At 42.7% G+C, this 17,803-nt stretch overlaps 1 protein-coding gene and 1 long non-coding RNA gene across 10 annotated transcripts in view; one reads left to right on the forward strand and one right to left on the reverse strand.

Annotated features, from left to right (window-relative positions):
- Window positions 1–17,803, forward strand: part of GNG2 (G protein subunit gamma 2) — a 155,940-nt gene that overhangs the window by 13,894 nt on the left and 124,243 nt on the right. The window contains exon 1 of one of the 9 annotated variants that reach the window (XM_055537639.1): window positions 15,685–15,964. The exons of 2 other annotated variants lie outside the window; for them this stretch is intronic. In XM_055537639.1, the coding sequence (XP_055393614.1) occupies window positions 15,763–15,964 (202 nt within the window). In that variant the 5' untranslated portion in view covers window positions 15,685–15,762. Of the gene's footprint in view, window positions 1–15,684; window positions 15,965–15,989; window positions 16,319–17,803 lie in introns of those variants that run through there. 6 more of the 9 variants (XM_055537641.1, XR_008699220.1, XM_055537646.1 and 3 more) reach the window with 6 other exon arrangements.
- On the reverse strand, window positions 1,229–5,990 carry LOC129621326 (uncharacterized). The gene is made up of 2 exons (XR_008699221.1): window positions 5,536–5,990; window positions 1,229–2,645 (listed from the first exon to the last, which is right to left on the reverse strand). It is a non-coding gene; the product is annotated as an uncharacterized LOC129621326 (long non-coding RNA).

The following is a 17,803-nucleotide window of genomic DNA, read 5'->3' on the forward strand; positions in this document are numbered from 1 at the left end:
CAACTCTGTTGTTTCTCACAGCTGGTAGGTGGGGGGTCATTGTCTAAACAATCAGTGTGGTCTGATGGAAGCCCTCAAGTGTCCACAGCATTGGTGGTTCCTTCCCAGGTGAATCAACAGCAACTTCCAGCTGACACCACTCCCCTCCACTCCCCTCCACTCCCCATCCCCAGAGGTATCACTCACATCCCTCTGATGTCTGTTCCTCTTTGCCTCTTGACACAAATTTGGCTGAAACAATTGGGAGCTCTTGTGGAGTTTATTTGTAGAGAATGTTGCCTGTTAGACCTATGGAAACTATAATAAAATCTTGAAAAGAAAAAGATGTGCTCTTGTCCTTAGGTTTAAAGTAAATATTCTGAAAGTCACCTGATTTACTGTAGATCCTTTTTTTAAAATTTCTTTTTTTCTTTCTCTTGCTATCTTAGGAATCTGGCTACAGGCTAAATTAGATAATCATATGGAGCCAGTCACTTCTTTAAATCTTGTCATTTTAAATCCTAAAAAGCCATATGTCTTTAAATTACAGTTAGAGAAATTAGGCCCAGCATTTCTCAAAGAACTGCTGAAGAACTCAGATGTTCTGTGAAGACATGGCTCAGTGGCCAAATACATTTGAGAAATATCATATTCTCCAGGACCTCTTCCTGTTCTATCCTGTATTCTATTTATTTTCTCCAGTCACCATCAATATTGGCATATCAAAAGCTCTGAGAAGTTCTGCATCAAATGAACCTATGTAACATTATTGAACCTAAGATTTTGTAAAATTATGTGTGCTCTGAATTTTCTGTCCCAACTTTTTGTCCTGTGTGACACCTATTGACCCAGTTTGGCTTTTGTGATGAGGCAGAGTGGAATGCCAGAAAGAGTATTAAGAAATGGCAGTTACCGGACCGAGATCTATCCACCTTGTACCCTGGAGCACCCCTCAGCGTCACTTCTCTGGCATTTGTAAAACTTGGCATGCTTCAGCTCATTGCAGCTCCAACCTTCCATAAGACAGGCATTAAGAAATGATTTCATGTTTTTTTATGGCTAAAAATAGAAAAAAAAATGATTTCATGATTCAGCTAATAGTAACTAATAGTAAAGCATGTCAGTAAAAGCATATTAGTCTAAACTAATAGTAAAGCAAATTAATACTAAAACTAAAAGTAATATAAGTACTTCTGTGTGTGTGTGTTTCTCAGCAAATCTATGAAAATTCTGCCTGATTAGGTTTTTAAAAGCTTTATTTGTTTTAAAATTTGTCAAAAGCAGAACAAAATTCCTAAAGAATAATAGATTAATTTTACACCATTTGAATCTAAGATATGAAAAGTCAAGAAAGTAAATGATCAACAAATTTAGTTTTGTATACATAGAGTAGTAGGAAATATATTTCACATGCTTTTTATATTTGTGCTCTTTGTGGTTGGGTTCAGTTGCTAAGTCGTGTCCGACCCTTGTGACTTCACAGACTGTAGCCCGCCAGGCTCCTCTGTCCATGAGATTTTCCAGGCAAGAATAGTGGAGTGGGTTGCCATTTCCTTCTCCAGGGGATCTTCCCAACCCAGGGATTGAACCCTGGTCTCCTGCATTGCAGGCAGATTCTTTATCGACTGAGCTATGAGGGAAACTCTTTGTAGATATTACTAAAGATAGGTAACACCCACGCTATGAAAACCATCAAAATATGCATTAATCAATTTTTGAATGTGGTTTTATCAGGGTGTTTACAAATTTTTAAAAAAAGAAAAAATAACTGCATTTTGTTATTCCTCCAAAGTTACTGGATAGAAATAAAAATCCAACAAGTGTTACAAGTTAGAGCATTTGGGATCTTAATTCTAAAATTCTGAAACTATACAAATAAGAGTAACTCTAAAAAGTGTCCATGAAACCTCTTTTTTCTGTTTTGTTTTCAGTCTAACTTAATTCTTCCACCCCAGTTAAATATTTCAGATTTCCTTACAGGGGGCCTCTGGCTCATTATTGAAGGGTTCTAGCCACCTGAGAATGGCATCTGTCTTCCTGTCACCATGCCAACTCCTTAGGCAACAAATGAGGGATTTCCCCTTTTTTTTCCCTAGTTTTGCCTCCAATGAGGGAGAATTATGCTCCTACCACAGGAAGAGTACCATTTCTTATTACAATTGATTCCTTTCCTCTGCTTTGTGTGAGAGAAAGGCTTGAGATGAAATCCTTTGTCTTTTTAGATATGATTTTTGTTTTCTCACTATTCTTACGTCTTTGTGTGGTGCAGTGGCTGGGATCCCACGGCATTTACATGGCAACGAGGAAATCAGTCACTCACAGTTGCCATGGTAACCAGAGGGGGCAGGGAGGAGAAGTCCATTTTATCACAGTCGCTGTGTCCCTTCCTGGAAGCCTACAGAATTTTTAGACAGAGGTCATTATGAACACAACAACAACAACAACAAATGCCTGCTGGCATCAAGACAGCTGTGTCCTGGCATCACAAAACATCCTGTAGAGGAGGGTGTGGGTGAGGCAAACATCACAAGGAGGCCAAGGGCGTTGCCTTCTGCGCTCAGAGCTCAGGGTGCTGACTTGGTCTCTGAGCAAGTCTGTAGACGGAGGGCTTTGAACACCAGCTCCACACTGAATTGCCCAAGCTTCTTTTACTCTAAAGCTTCAGTCTGCAAAAGAAAAAAAAAAAAAAAAAAAGCAGGTAACCACTGCTGTATAGGAGACTTAGGGTCTCAGTGTGGGTGGGGAAGCACAGCTCTGCTTTTATGGTAAAAGGAGCCCCAAACTGCGGAAGTGGGGCAGAGGGTGCTGTCCCAAGAAAAACGGAAGTGTCTGTTAAGTTGTTTCCTCCCGCATCTGCTTCTGGAATTGAAGGTCGTCATATTTCAAATTTTTTAAAAAAGTCATCTGAGATGAACCAATAAGATGATCTTTTACAAGCATGATTAGAATCCTTAATGGATAGTCAGATGATGTTTTATAATAGACAACAGAGGCCCTGGTCTCCAGGAACAGACTTGGTTCTTGGATTTATCTAGTCTCCTCTTTGGGGAACCAGAAGTGACCTATGAAACAATCACATTTATAACTGAAGTTGAGAATGCACTATTTGATTTTCAAAGTCTTCTAAGGGCACTCTCCTAATAGGCTAGGAGATAGAAATGCTACGCTATGTATGTAGATCCTTTCCTTTGCAAAGTGAGGGAAGGACCTCTCATCTTCCTTTTTTTAAACAGCAGAGTGCTCTTCTTTTCCTCTTTTGACAAGAAATGAACAAACTCTTGATTTCCACCCCTCCTTCCTCCAAATTGCTTCTCTCCCCACCCCCACCCCCCAACACACATTCCCCTGTTTTCGTCTCAATAAATAGCTCCAGGCTTCATCATTCACTTCAGAGTCTTCCCTACTTTTACTTCTCCCACATTCAATATAGCAGCAAATTTTTACAGGTCTAGTTTCAAAATATGTCCTGAATTCAGTCATCTCACCACCTTTATTCATCATACCCAAGCCTCCTCATCTTTGTAAATTCTAAAAGACCCTCCTTACTATTGCCTGAGTTTCTGTTATGTCTACCTACATCTTGGTCTCATAATGCAAGTCAAATCATGCCATGCCCCTATTCAAACCACTCCCCATTCACCCATAGCTGTACCTAACACTCAGAACACAACCATAACCCACAGAATGCTGCCTGACCTGGCCCCTGACTGCCTCTCCCCTTCACTTTCCTGTTTGTGAATTCTCTTCCACTGAGGCTGACCTCCTTGCTGTTCTTTGAATACATGGAACATTCCCTCATCCTAGGGGCTCTGCATTTGCTGGAACATTCTTCCCCCCACTTTAGGAGGCCTCCAGCCCTCACTCACTCCCTGCTGCTGCTGCTGCTAAGTCGCTTCAGTCATGTCCGACTCTGTGCGACCCCATAGATGGCAGTCCACGAGGCTCTGCCATCCCTGGGGTTCTCCAGGCAAGAACACTGGAGTGGGTTGCCATTGCCTTCTCCAATGCATGAAAGTGAAAGTGAAGTCGCTCAGTCGTGTCCGACTTTTCGCGACCCCATGGACTGCAGCCTACCAGGCTCCTCCGTCCATGGGATTTTCCAGGCAAGACTACTGGAGTGGGTTGCCATTGCCTTCTGCAAGTCTCCAAATGTTGGCTCCTACAAGGAGACCTTTGTATCAGCCCAAGTCTTGGTAGGAAATAGAAAGCACACAATTCTTATGGGGATGAAGGGACTCAGTACAGAGGTATGTACATGGTTAAGGAACCCAACAGCAAGATTTGATTTCATGACTGGGCTTGAAGGGGCAAAGGGAAGGAAGAGTGTTGCAGAAGCGCTAAGAGAGCTGCAGTTCTGGAGGCCCTTGGGGCTGCCCAGAGGGAGCTCTGGTGACTGTGGGAGGAAACTAGAAGCCGAGCAGAATGCACTCACCTCACCTTCTGTGCATTGGCCAAACACAGCTGGAAGCCAGCGTCCAAGGCTGTTGGGTACTGTACAACTTTTCTATTGTTGCATCACAAATTACCCCAAAGCACAGAGGCTTGAAACAATAAACGTTTACTAATCCCTTCCAGTTTCTGTGGGTCAGGAATTTGGAAGCAGCTTATCTTGGTGCTTCCAGCCCCAGGTCTCATAGGAGGTTGCAGTCAAGATGTCAGTTTTTTGAAGGCTTGTCTGGAATGGAAGGGGGCTTCCCGTGGACAGAGGAGCCTGGTGGGCTAGGTCCACAGGGTCACCAAGAGTAGGACACAACTGAAGTGACTTAGCATACACATACACACAGCACACTGGAGTGGAAGATTTGTTTCCAAGGTGGCTCATTTAACGTGACTGGCAAACTGTTGCTCATTTTTGGCAGGCCTAAAATCTTGCCCCAACATGGGCCTCCTCGTGGCTCTTTGAGTGCCTTCATAACATGGTACCTGACATGGTACCTGGCTTCCCCCAGAGTGAGTGATCCAAGAGCCCACGGTGGAAGCTAAGAGCCTTTTATGACCAGCCTGGGAAATCACACATTGTCATCTTGGTCCCATAGATCCACCTGTGGGATGAGACCACACCAGTTGTGAATAGCAGGAGCCAAGAATAATTGGGGCTATCTCAGAGATACCACTGGGCACAGAACACAACAAAGAGGGCAGAGAATGAATTGAAAGGAATGGGTAAAATGTGGAAATCAGGGACTAATCAGCAGCCTTCCTGACCATCCTACTCAAGATATTGTATGCATTCCTGCCACTCTCTTCCCCTTTGTTATTTTTCTCCACAAGACAAAGCTACTTGACATACCAAATACTTATTTGTTTGCTTTTATATTTTGATTCCCCTACTATCATAAGAACTGGCTGGCACCTAGTAAGCTTCCAATAAATACTTGTGTATTTGAATGTATAAATTATACCCAATTTGAGATAAAAAGTAAATGCTTTTAAATAACCAATTCCAGTGACATGCCCACGTTTTTTAAACTAAAAGTTTATTTTGCGCTCCCCCCACCTCACCCCTCACCCACCCTCCCCTGCCCAAAGGATCCTGTTCAGTGAATTAGAATTTACCTCTGGGAGTCTTACAAGCAACACAGTTGCTTCTTGGTCTTTTCTTCCTCTTCATCTGGTGGTGGTGATATTTTCCCCTTTTTTTTACAGTCAAGTTTTCATATTTTTTTTCCTCTTAAAAATAAGTTACATTGCCTTTTATTTATTTGGCTCTCAGTTGAGTTCTGTTTTCAGAAGTCTTATTTTAAAAAATGGCTCTTATGAGAAAAATAAACCCTTCTCTCTTAATCTTCCCCCTTTGTTTTTCGCTCTTCTCTTTATTCCTGAAACCTGCCAAGGGCACCTGTGTGGACTTCTGCGGCACCTATGAGGCTAAAGAGATTGCTGGCCTCTGGTTACCGAGGGTCCAAAGAGAATAGGCTGCAAGCAGAGAACATTTCTCCTGGGCCCCACTAGAGCCCATGTTCACGATATTTTCTCCATTGACTGACCATGAGGAGAAGAAGTAGGCAGCCCCAGGAACTCTGTGCCCAAATCTAGGATGGGTGGAGGATGGCTTTTCTCCTCCAGCAGCCCTACAGTGTGTATTGTTAACAGCTATCCAGAAACGAAGTGGGAGAAACTAATCCCATATGTCATGAAGCAGCTTCCCTTGGAGTGGAGGAGTTGTAGTCAAAGTGGTAAAAAGACATGATTTGATGCCACATGGGCACACGTATCATTCCACACAACATCTACACAGAAGCATTCACTCATAATTCGGTACACCTCGTTTCACCATCCGTACCAGAATCGGCTGACTTTCCTGGTGGCTCAGATGGTAAAGCATCTGCCTACAACGCAGGAGACCTGGGTTCGATCCCTGGGTTGGTAAGATCTCCTGGAGAAGGAAATGGTAACCCGCTCCAATATTCTTGCCTGGAAAATCCCATGGACGGAGGAACCTGGTAGGCTACATACAGTCCATGGGGTCACAAAGAGTTGGACACGACTGAGCAACATTTACTTTACTTTACCAGAATTGGCACTTTCATCTCTTGTTAATACTAAACCTAATCCTGGCTGCCAACTCAGTTGGTTAGAGTGTGCTGCTATTTCATAAACCTCATCATTTACATATATTATAATATAAATAGTGAGTAATTCTTGTAAAATCCATTCATTCATTTAACAAAGATTTTTTTAGTGAGCGCTCACTGTGTATCAGGTGCCCTCAAGATAAGCAAACAGTTATCACACTAGAAATTTAGTGGTAGAAAGGTGTTTTTATTTTCCCATCCAATGAGTGTTGTAAATGGTGGGACTTTGAAGAATTTCCTTAGATTATTATTCCAGAATAAAATGGGAGTTTGTCTTGAAAATCCATTCATTCTGGACACTTTAATTTCTTCCTTTTCTTGAAATCTTTTTTTTCTCTAATGGTGTCTCCTCAGCTAAGAGCTTCCCTGGTAGCTCAGTTGGTAAAGAATCTGCCTTCAATGCAGGAGACCCTGGTTCAATTCCTGGGCTGGGAAAATCTGCTAGAGAAGGAAACAACTACCTACTCCAGTATTCTGGCCTGGAGAATTCCATGGACTGTATATTCCATCTATGGGCAAGTACAACTTTTTTCCTTCTTGACTATATTAGTTGAGGTTATTGTTGCCACTTTGTTCAGATGTTAAACCATTAATGTATGTAATCCTTAAGTAAAAGTTCAGGTCATGTAGTTTTCCATGCTTATATCAGAGTACCAAGTGTGTTTATAAGGTATTGGTGGGATTTTTTTTTTTTTTAAGTCATATTTATGCTGTCAGTTTTCAGATAATATAACTCTACTTTCTAGATGCAAAAATTTGATGGTGGAAGGTTAGGGGGGATGTCTGTAAATGTTTAATAGCAAACAGATGGCTTGGCTGTGGTCTGAATCAATTTCAGTATTTTGTGCTGGGAAGGAATCAATGACAACCACTGGTCTTGAGCAAGTAACCCAGTCTTTCCACTTGAAAACAAAACTATTAATAGCAATGTATAAATAATGATAAACTTGCTTCCTAACATTATACTATAGGATTTTTTTTTTTTTTGGCTGTGCCGAGACATGTGGGATCTTAGTTCCCTGGCCAGGGATCAAACCTGGGCCCCCTGAGGTGGAAGTACAGATCCTTAACCACTGGACTGCCAGGGAAGTCCCAGGATGTAATTTTTTTAAAAAATTATAAATAAAACTACAGATGTTCAGCTTATAATCTTCCTCCTAAAATTAATCTCTGTACCTCACTTGAAATGCTTTTGATTTTACCCATAAATGCAACAAATACTTACTGTGCACCTGTATGGCTATGTTCTGAGGACTTATTAGAGACACAGAATGAGTAGGACATGACCTGTGTGTTCTAGAACTCCATACATGGTGGAGGATAGAAGAAGGGGAGCACACAAGGACAGTACAGTGTGATAAGAGCTATAACCAGAATAAGCAATAGGGGATTTGTGGAGGAGCACAGTAACAACTAACAGCCATTTCCTTTTAGAAAACTGTATGAGTAAAAGTAGTAATTTGCTAAGAAACCTTATTTATTGACTACATTTACCAAGTCAGTCATTTGAGATTTTCAAATTTACTATACACCATGAAATTCTTTTCTGCTGAAATTACCTGTGTAATCATACAAGTAATATTTAAAGAATATTGAATAACTTCTTACAGAAGTAACTGAAATCATTTTTGTAACATTTCATTGGAAGTTATAGCAAATTCTTCACATTACTGAAAATGCACCTTCCAAGTTTACAAATTGTAAAAAGAGCCATCAACTGACGAACCTTCATAAGAGCTTTTTGCATATACTGAGACTTCATTATCATCTTAGTAAATAACAGATATTGCTTCCTGATTTAAGATTCTTGTTTGGTTGGTAACTTCAGGGTCTTTCCTGTTTCAATATCAATAGCACATTTTCCTCCTTGCCACATCCTTTTCTCAATTTCTGATTCCCAAGGACATTTTGGGTCATATTTTACGCAGCCTTGGTGGTTTGTTTGTTCATTTTCTTAGAATTTTGTGAAATGTATGCTCTTACATCTTAAAAGTGGTCAGCAGTACTCATAACTTTCTTCCATAAGACCTAATGGTTTCGATTCACTTAAAGTTAGCCAACTTGTCCTGAGCATACACAGCTTACAGAGAGCAGAGACACAGCCCTGCCCTCAGGAAGCACTCAGTCTAGTTAGCCTCCAGTGGACTTAAGAGTAGAGACAGATTCACCACCCAGCACTCAACATCTCAACGCTCTCCTTGCCTCCTATGGTTCTGTTTCTGAAATTCTATCACAGGAAAATCCAAGGTGAGCAACTTAAGACTTAGGAGAAAACTAGAGCTGGGGAGACCAAGGTCATAAGCAAACCTGTGAATGTTCTTTGCAGTAGGGAAATCACCTAAAACACAATGAGAGAAGGTCCTTAAACATCTTTTATTGTCCAGCCTTTTGCCAACTTATTTACCATCCAAATAGATCATCCTGTCTGACAACGCATTTGGCAGAGAAGAATAAAATCTTGCCCTTCTGCCTTGTCTGCAAATTACTGGAGTTATTATCATATAGCTTTTCTTTCAAGATACTTCAAAATGATTTACTTGTGTTATATTAATCTCACTGGTTCGTATCCTTTAATTCTGACCTTTTCAAAGGCTTGTTTTTCCCAGGCTTTGTTTATGCACAGTGTCCTCTAACCTCTGCCATACTTGGTTGCTGACTCCTTCCTCTTCATCTTGTTGCTTGTTTCCTGCTGTTTCTGCTTTTCTGTATGTTTCTTCAGAGACTTTTTAGAGGGGATGAGTTGTATTTTGCAGAATCATGCTTTGTTTTTATGGTAAGAATGCATTTGGTTTAAACTCTTTCATCACCCTGATAGACAACCCAGCTCTACTTTCCGCTGGTGGAGGGTTTGAAACATTTTCTGCTTCTGGGAAGACACGAAGCAGGCAACATCCACTCAGGGAGTATCTGGCCTTTCTCCCTACTTATGCTGGACAAGCACTCCTTATGCACAGCTGTTTGGATCCACAGCCAGGCCTCTATGGCTCTATGGCTCTTTCTTGCCTGCTTCCAGCTCTGACTCCTTCCCCATCTCTTGCCTGCTTCCTGCCGTTGTCCCTTCACAGCCAGTGTCTTCTTCAACAAGACCTCCTGCTTCACAATTAGCTGTCCTCCAGTCCCCATCAGCTCCCATCTATCTTTGGCCTCTGAGCCACACCCTCCGGCCTTCCCTCCCCATCAACACTTGTATTTGTTGTTGCTATTGTTCTGTCCTTCAGTCGTGTCCGACTCTTTGTGACCCCTTGAACTACAGCACGCCAGGCTTCCCTGTCCTTCACTATCTTCTGGAGTTTGCTCAAACTCATGTCTACCAAGTCAGTGATGCCATCCAGCCATCTCATCCTCTGTCGCCCCCTTCTCCTCTTGCTCTCAATCTTTTCATTTCTTGAACTCATAGATCCCTGTCAACATCCCCAGGGCTGTATGTAGTACAAACATATAGACACTTGAGTTAACAGCCCAAATGGGTTCAGTCATGGTGACATGTCAGGCAACTTAAGGGGAAAATCGGGGAGCATTTAGCCCTGCCCAGTGCAAAGGGAAAGGAGAGCTCATGCTTCTCTGGAGGAAGAAGAGGTGGCCATCCCTCGGCAAACCCCTTGTCCTGTTAACTTCTGGGCTGGGATTCACTGCAGAGACCGACATGTCCCATTTGTGAGGGTCAGCCACTCTCTCAAGAAACATTAGTTCTACCCATCCTGACCCCTGACTCTCTACGAACCAAATATGATTCGTCTCCTTGGCTCCTAACAGCTGGGGGTAGGCTCAGATGTCTCGGGGGAAGGAATGACCATGTGACACACAGATCAGATCCTGATTATGCCTTTTTTTAAAAAAAAGTCCTTAGAGAGACGTCTGTTCTTTCAGTTAATCCAAGTAATGCCTGGAATTCTGGATTTTCTATGATAAGATAACAGCTGAATGATTCATTTATTTATTCTTGATTATTATTCAGCACCACAATTAAGCCATTAAGTGTACCATTGGTGCATATAAGTGGACAGGATTTGTTAACATACAAATTCACCTTCTTATTCCCGTTTTGCTTTTCCCTCCCCAGCTCAGCCCACACATGCCCTCCAGGAGCTGCAGTGTTGGGAGTTTCTGGTTCCTTCCTAAAACAATAGAATAAGGAAGGGGAGAGAGAGAGACCCAGACTGAGACATGGACGGAAAAGCAGAGAGGGCTTAGCCAGAGAAGACAAGTCAAGCAGAATAGTAAAGAAATATTTGGGCTAGGCGGAAGGAGAGGACAGAGGGAGGAACAGTATTTAATGAGATTAGAGAGAGAGTTTGGAGAGTGAGGGGCTCTGGGACAGCTGTGAGTTGGCAAAAGCCAGAAAATGCAGGACGGAATGTGACAAGGGTTTCTGGCTTATAAATTAGTCTCTTTTAAGTTTATCCAGAAACGCAAGTAAAGAATAGCTTTCTTTCCTTTTTTTTTTTTTCTGCTTCTTTTTAAAATTTATTTTCTAAATTACATTTTCATTGCCAGACTGTGCTTCTTTATAAACAATTCAGTGCAGAAATGAAACCAGGAGTTACCTCAGATTCTTCAGGGTTACATAGAGAACAAATATTCAGAATATATGTATGTACCCTGGCTTTCTGCAGACAATTTGGGAAAAAACAAACAAACAAACAAACAAACAGTAGAGGGATTCTTGCTTCTTACCCCATGACCAACTTCTCAAATCAGAAACTTCCTTTTCCGCTCTCCCCCATGTACCCAAAAGAAAACAAGAACACTTTTGGAATCTCTGCCAATGATGTTCTTTCATTACACAAGCATCTGTTAAGTACCTGCTCTGTGACAAGTAAATGGCAATGGCACCCCACTCCAGTATTCTTGCAGGGAAAATCCCATGGATGGAGGAGCCTGGTAGGCTGCAGTCCATGGGGTTGCTAAGAGTTGGACACGACTGAGCGTTTTCCCTTTCACTTTTCACTTTCATGCATTGGAGGAGGAAATGGCAACCCACTCCAGTGTTCTTGCCTGGAGAATCCCAGGGACGGGGGAGCCTTGTGGGCTGCCGTCTATGGGGTCGCACAGAGTTGGACACGACTGAAGCGACTCAGCAGCAGCAGCATGTGACAAGTAAAAATGAACGGACCATGGCCCTAACCTTTAGGGCTAATATTGATGAGTGAGGTGGAGATTTTAACAACTCATTAAAACACCGCAGTTAGTGCTGCTATGGAAACAGAGGCTGGGCCCTGTGCTCTCGCGAGGCAAGGAAGGCAGCCCTGCTTGCATGGTAAGGGGAGGCTTCTGCGAGAAGCTGAGTTTACAGGGGTAAGTGGGAGTCACCAGCAGACAAAATGGAGGAGAGAATAAGGGCTTCTGGTGAAAGCAAGAGCATGTGCTAAGATATGGAGGAGAGACGAGCATGACCCCAGGAAAAGCCATGAATGTGGATCAGATTGTAACTGGTTAGCTAATAAAGTTGGGATGGAGGTAGGTGCCATTATAAAAGGCCTACTGTGCCATGCAAATGAATTAAGCCTTGTATCCTGCAAGCAATGAGAAAGAGAGATTCTGAAAAATTATAGCAGGGCTGTGACTTGCTCACTTCTTCATTTTAGAGACGTATTTCTAGTGAGCATGGCTCAGAAGAGAGACTGGAGGTATGGGGACAAAACAAAGCTTTGCAGTCATCTAGGGAAAACCAAAGCATTGTTGGCCAGGGTAATAGACAGGAGGAGTTTGGTTGAAGAGCTAATTTCATGGTGGGTATTAAGGATGAGGAACTTTAAACCAGACTTAGGGTCGAAAAGACAGATGGTTCTGGTATAGTTCTTATATTCCTGCTGAGGGTAACTGGTTTGTAGTCCTCATGGCATGAAATAGAGAATATAGAAAGAGGAACAAGCTTTGGATGAGGCAATGTATATTATTTGGGAAATGCTGATATTAAAGAATTCCAAGGAGCATCCAGCTAGAATGCTCGATAACACAGTAGAGATATCAGGCCAAAATCCTGGCCTCCTTACCACCTTCTCTGCCAAGTTAATGTAAGAAGTACAAGGTATCTGTGCCTACAAACAGAGCCACTGATGACTGTTGAAGCATTTTTAGAGGCTTATGTCTTATGTATAGACTCATGTTCATTTACTGATGGTGTGAACATGTCATCAGTTCAGTTCAGTTCAGTCGCTCATTCGTGTCCGACTGTTTGCGACCCCATGAATCGCAGCACGCCAGGCCTCCCTGTCTATCACCATCTCCCGGAGTTCACTCAAACTCACGTCCATTGAGTCGGTGATGCCATCCAGCCATCTCATCCTCTGTCGTCCCCTCTTCCTCCTGCCCCCAATCCCTCCCAGCATCAGAGTCTTTTCCAATGAGTCAACTCTTCGCATGAGGTGGCCAAAGTACTGGAGTTTCAGCTTTAACATCATTCCTTCCAAAGAACACCCAGGACTGATCTCCTTTAGAATGGACTGGTCGGATTTCGTTGCAGTCCAAGGGACTCTCAAGAGTCTTCTCCAACACCACAGTTCAAAAGCATCAATTCTTCAGCACTCAGCTCTCTTCACAGTCCAACTCTCACATCCATACATGATCACTGGAAAAACCATAGCCTTGACTAGCCGGACCTTTGTTGGTGAGATGTAATTGTATCTCCTAAGAAATGGACACCTTGCAGACTCAGTGTGCATATTTCCCATGATTGTGTTAAGAGCGCTGAAGTAGGTTAGTCTTCTCTCTTGACCCATCTATACCCCATTTTTCTTTCTCTCCAGAAAAAGAAGCTATTCAAATCAGTTGAAAGCAATGAGATTAATGACAGAAAGAAAAAGATCTTAAAATCTAGTTTTTAGCTTTGAAGAGAGATTGGTTACTACTTTCTAGCAATGGGCAGGTTAACCCACTCTCTTGGGGCCAGAGATGGAAGAACTGATCAGAAGGCAGCAGACCATATTCCTAGAGGCTTTAGTGTTTGAAAGAGATTTCCCTCTGTAGACATAAAGATGAAGACCAGCCACTCTCATGGTTAAGAGAGAGAAAGTGAGAAGGGTGGCAGAGATGATTTAAACAACACTAAGAAAAAGAGACCTGTTTGAATCCGGAGTTCATGCCAGCATCCGCTGCTAGTTTAAAATTGACCAAAGATTAGTTTCAATAATCTCTCCAACCATTCTTACTTGTGCTTCTCATTTTTCTTAGACTTGATATCATATATATTTAAATTTTCATTTAAAAGCTTCCAGTAACCTTTGGCACCAGGATTCCTGACTTGGAGGTAGTCCATGTCTGATCATTGGGCTATAGGAGGCTGTGGGGATTTAATGCAATCCTCTCCTGCTACAGTTCTGGTTACTGGTGGTTCAAAAGTAGTTCCCCATTTAAAATCTTGAAACAATCCATTCATAATTTTCTGATGTTAATGAGTTGATTTCAGGGCCCTTTTTGATAAAGGATTTCTAGGTAGAAGAAATAAGCAAACTCTTATTTGTGGAATATCAGACCAAAACAAAGGGTATCTCAGGGACTGTCTCGGAATACTTCATAAAAATTGAGTTCTGTATCTTCCAGGCTAATGTGCTGTGGTCCTTTAGGTGGGATAGGAAAGCTCACCTGGTGACTTCCCTGATGATAGAGTTATCCTGCCTCAGCCCTAGTTTTCCAGTGTTCCTTGTTAGTTTACTTGCTAGAGGGGTGAGGCAAGGCTGGGTTAAAATGTAGAGTTGAGAATTTACTCTGTTGCCCAGGAAGATTAGCTTTGAGGAGAGGTTTCTTAACAATGTTGCCTGGACACTAGAAGGATTCCCCCCACCCCTACCCTCAGCATGTATATAATTTGTAGTTTCTCCAAAGCACCTTGTGTTCATAATGAGGAAGAATGACTCACAAGATGAGTAAATTCAGAGCCCCAAGAGCAATGAGGTTTAGTGGTGAATATACTGACCATGGGGAATCAGGAAACCAAGTGGTGGTCCTGGTTTGGCTGCTGACTGCTAAAGTTACTCACCATCTCTGAGCTTGTGTCCTCTAAAAATAAAAAGAGCCCTTGCATGTCAAACATATCTTATGTTTTAGGAAAATATTATTATCATGTTGTGCATCATTTCATTTAATCCTCAAATTTCTGCTATGGGGTATGACTTTGTGCTCTGTTGTTTCGGTCATGCCCAACTCTTTGTAACCCTATGGACTGTAGCCTGATAGGCTCCTCTCTTCATGGGATTCTCCAGGCAAGAACACTGGAGTGGGTTGCCATGCCCTCCTCCAGGGGATCTTCCTGACCCAGGGATTGAACTTGTATCTCTTGAGTCTCCTGCATCAGCAGGTGGATTCTTTACCACTAGTGCCATGGGGTGTGACTTTAATCACCTCTATTTTTGCAGATGAGGAAATTGAGGCACGTAGAGGTTAAATAATTTGCCCAAGTTCATAGCCAGTAATGACAGCTTGGACTCAAATACTGGTGGGCAGACTGCCTGCAGTCTCTCCCCTTATTGCTAACACTCCACCACCTCCTAAAGTGAAGGGAAAGGCCGAGAGAATTGTGAGGGTCCTTTTAGTCCTGCTAGTGTAGGGCAGAGGGCTCTGTTTCTGGAATGAGAAGATCCAGCATTCAGCCCCACCTCGTTCCTTCCGACTACTGAGAATCTTTCGGGGAATACATCTCCACTACTAGGTCACAGGTAGCATTTCAGGACCTGGCTTATCTCCTATGCCCCACAAAAATACATATCGGGGCCATTCTTTTCTGAGCACGTGGGTTAAGCCAAAGCTCAACGTAGTGGGGCCTTGGAGAAATGAAGCATCGGGAATGTTGGCCACAGAGAGAAGTATTTCAGCAAGAAGCTGCAAGCTCCCAGCTCGCTGGCTTGGTAGGGACCCCAGTAAATCAGGATAAGCCATGGAGGCTGGCACTGGATCTCAGCGGCAGAATGTGGTCAGGGGCTGCGGACCCCTCAAAACAACAGCAGCAGCAGCAACAACAAACCAAGTTCAAGCGAAGCAAGCAGACTGTGTGCGCAGAAGGGGGCTGAAAGCATGAGGGAATGAGGGGGAGGAAGGAACAGACAGGACCAAAGGGACCTGGAACAAAAGGGGAAAGAGGATTCTAGTCACATCTCCCAGAGACTGGGAAAGGGCTCCAGTGAGCCCTGAAATGGAAGGAGAGGGAAAGAAGTAAGCAGCTCACAGTAAGCTAGAGGAGGAAGTGGGAGATGCGCTGCTTCCTGTAGAAAGACCGATGATTGAAGACAAAGCTGGGTGGGGACTAGTCCCTGGGCTGCAGGCGCTGCTGCTACACATACACACAACGGCTGCCGCTCAGTGGGCAGCTCCTACTACTGCGGGGCTGGGCTGGGCGGGCTGCGCCGGAGCTCGCCGGCACTCAGCGGCGCGGAGGGCGGAGGAAAGCCACTCTCCTCGGACCAGCCTCGGGAGCCAAGGTAAAGGAAACGCTTTTCGTGTTGCTCCTTGTTAAGTGGGAAAAATGACCACCGCCAGCGGTTTTAAGGGCAGATTTCGAAGGGAAGAAAGGCACATTGTTAGGGGATTGGAGGAAATGATCAGAATGGGTTCTGTTAGGAGGACTTTTGAGAAGGACCAAATTTGTGACACCTTGGTTTGAAAAAATAATCCTCATTAGTGCTTAGCTTCCGTGACTCATCAGGAAAACATGCTAAATATTAAGAAGCTGTTTGCAGAGTTCTCTTGTAAGAAAAGCAGAGCCCAGGCGAAATCAATGGGGGCTGTGAAGCTGTGGGCTGACCATCTGAGCGTCGCAGTCCTGTTTCAGGGGTGTAAGTGGTGTAAAATGTCAATTGCATTATCTTTCTTACACAGACCCCTGGAGTGGCCTGTCTTGCAGCATAAGGATTGTGATTTGGCTTTTTATGTTGTTTGTTTTGGGAGGGTAAATCCTTTTGTACTCAGAATTTGCCAACAAAGGCTGGAATTGCGTATGTGAGGGGCAGTATTTACCATTTAAAAAACGGTGTCTCTGCAGCTGCTCTTAGGATAACCTTAGAAACAGCTATCAGTTGCCAGTGGGTCTTATCCTAAAGTTGCATCCTTTCTCAAAGGAGTGGGGCGAGTTTAACTTGTCTAGAATCAGATAGGAGTGTATATATGGATTTTATGTTTATATAGATTTTACTCAGCTCTAGGTCAAGGTACATATTAGCCTCAGTGAGGGACATGTTCAAGTGTTGCTGGAGTTGTTTCCTTACCTGCATACGCTGTGCGTGGACAAAATAGTGAAGTCAGAACGTGATTTTTATTCTTTGATTTTCTTGAGCAATGAGTCTTCTTATTGAGTCTGTGGCCCTGGCTTATTCATATTTGTGAATGATACATACAAGTGCAGTAAATAGGTCTAACGGATTAGAAATGAAATTGTGAGATTCTTTTCGCAGAGTATGTAGGAGGAAGAGTTTAATATCCCAACATAGCCTGATTTTTAAAATTAACCTTTGTCTCCAATAAGAAGTATGGTTAAGCAATAAATGACCATTGATAAAAACGTTTTGTCTTGCATTTTTAGAATGAAAGGAGATACATTTTCAAAGGAAAGAAAGAACTGCTTATAGTGGAGTAAAAATAATAAAAAGATCATATTTAGACACTCATAAATTTTTTAAATGTGGGTTTTAAATACTAAATATGCCATGGAGAGTGTATATGTTTCCTTTTTTATCATTATTCTCAATTGTGAAGTTTCTTTTAATGTCATCTTTATGAAATTGATTTGGCTTCTCAAAATATGTGCGGTAACAGCACATTTCAGAAATAAGAATTTTTGGGTCCTTAAGGAATAAAATGTCTAATTTTCTGAGCTTATTTATGATGACTAACAGGCAAAGTATTACTGGTGTTGAAACCATGGAGCTCCTCTGACAGATCTGTTGAATTTAATCAAACCTGTGGGCAAAACAAGTCATGCCACGTATTCCATGGCTCCAGTTCCTGTATGTCTCCTAGAGTAAAATATGTAAAGATCATCTACCCAAAGAAGAGATCTTGGATGGATCTTGGATCCAGAATGCCCCTAACTGGAGCTATATGCTCGAGCTGCCTGTCATGAAATGGAAAGTTGGGAGTCTGGGCTATATGAATGAAAATGGGACTCATTCTCTGGTACTTTCTCATCTACAATCTGGATTCACTAGGTAATGCCAACACCCTGCTTTGTGTGGGGATGTGGAGACAATCTGCCTTACTTCTCTCTATGTTCCATAAAAGAGTAAGAAAATGAAACCTTGGGTCATAGACACAGGGGAGTCCAG

Source organism: Bubalus kerabau, chromosome 10 (genome assembly GCF_029407905.1).
Source record: "Bubalus kerabau isolate K-KA32 ecotype Philippines breed swamp buffalo chromosome 10, PCC_UOA_SB_1v2, whole genome shotgun sequence".
NCBI classification, from domain to species: Eukaryota; Metazoa; Chordata; class Mammalia; order Artiodactyla; family Bovidae; genus Bubalus; species Bubalus kerabau.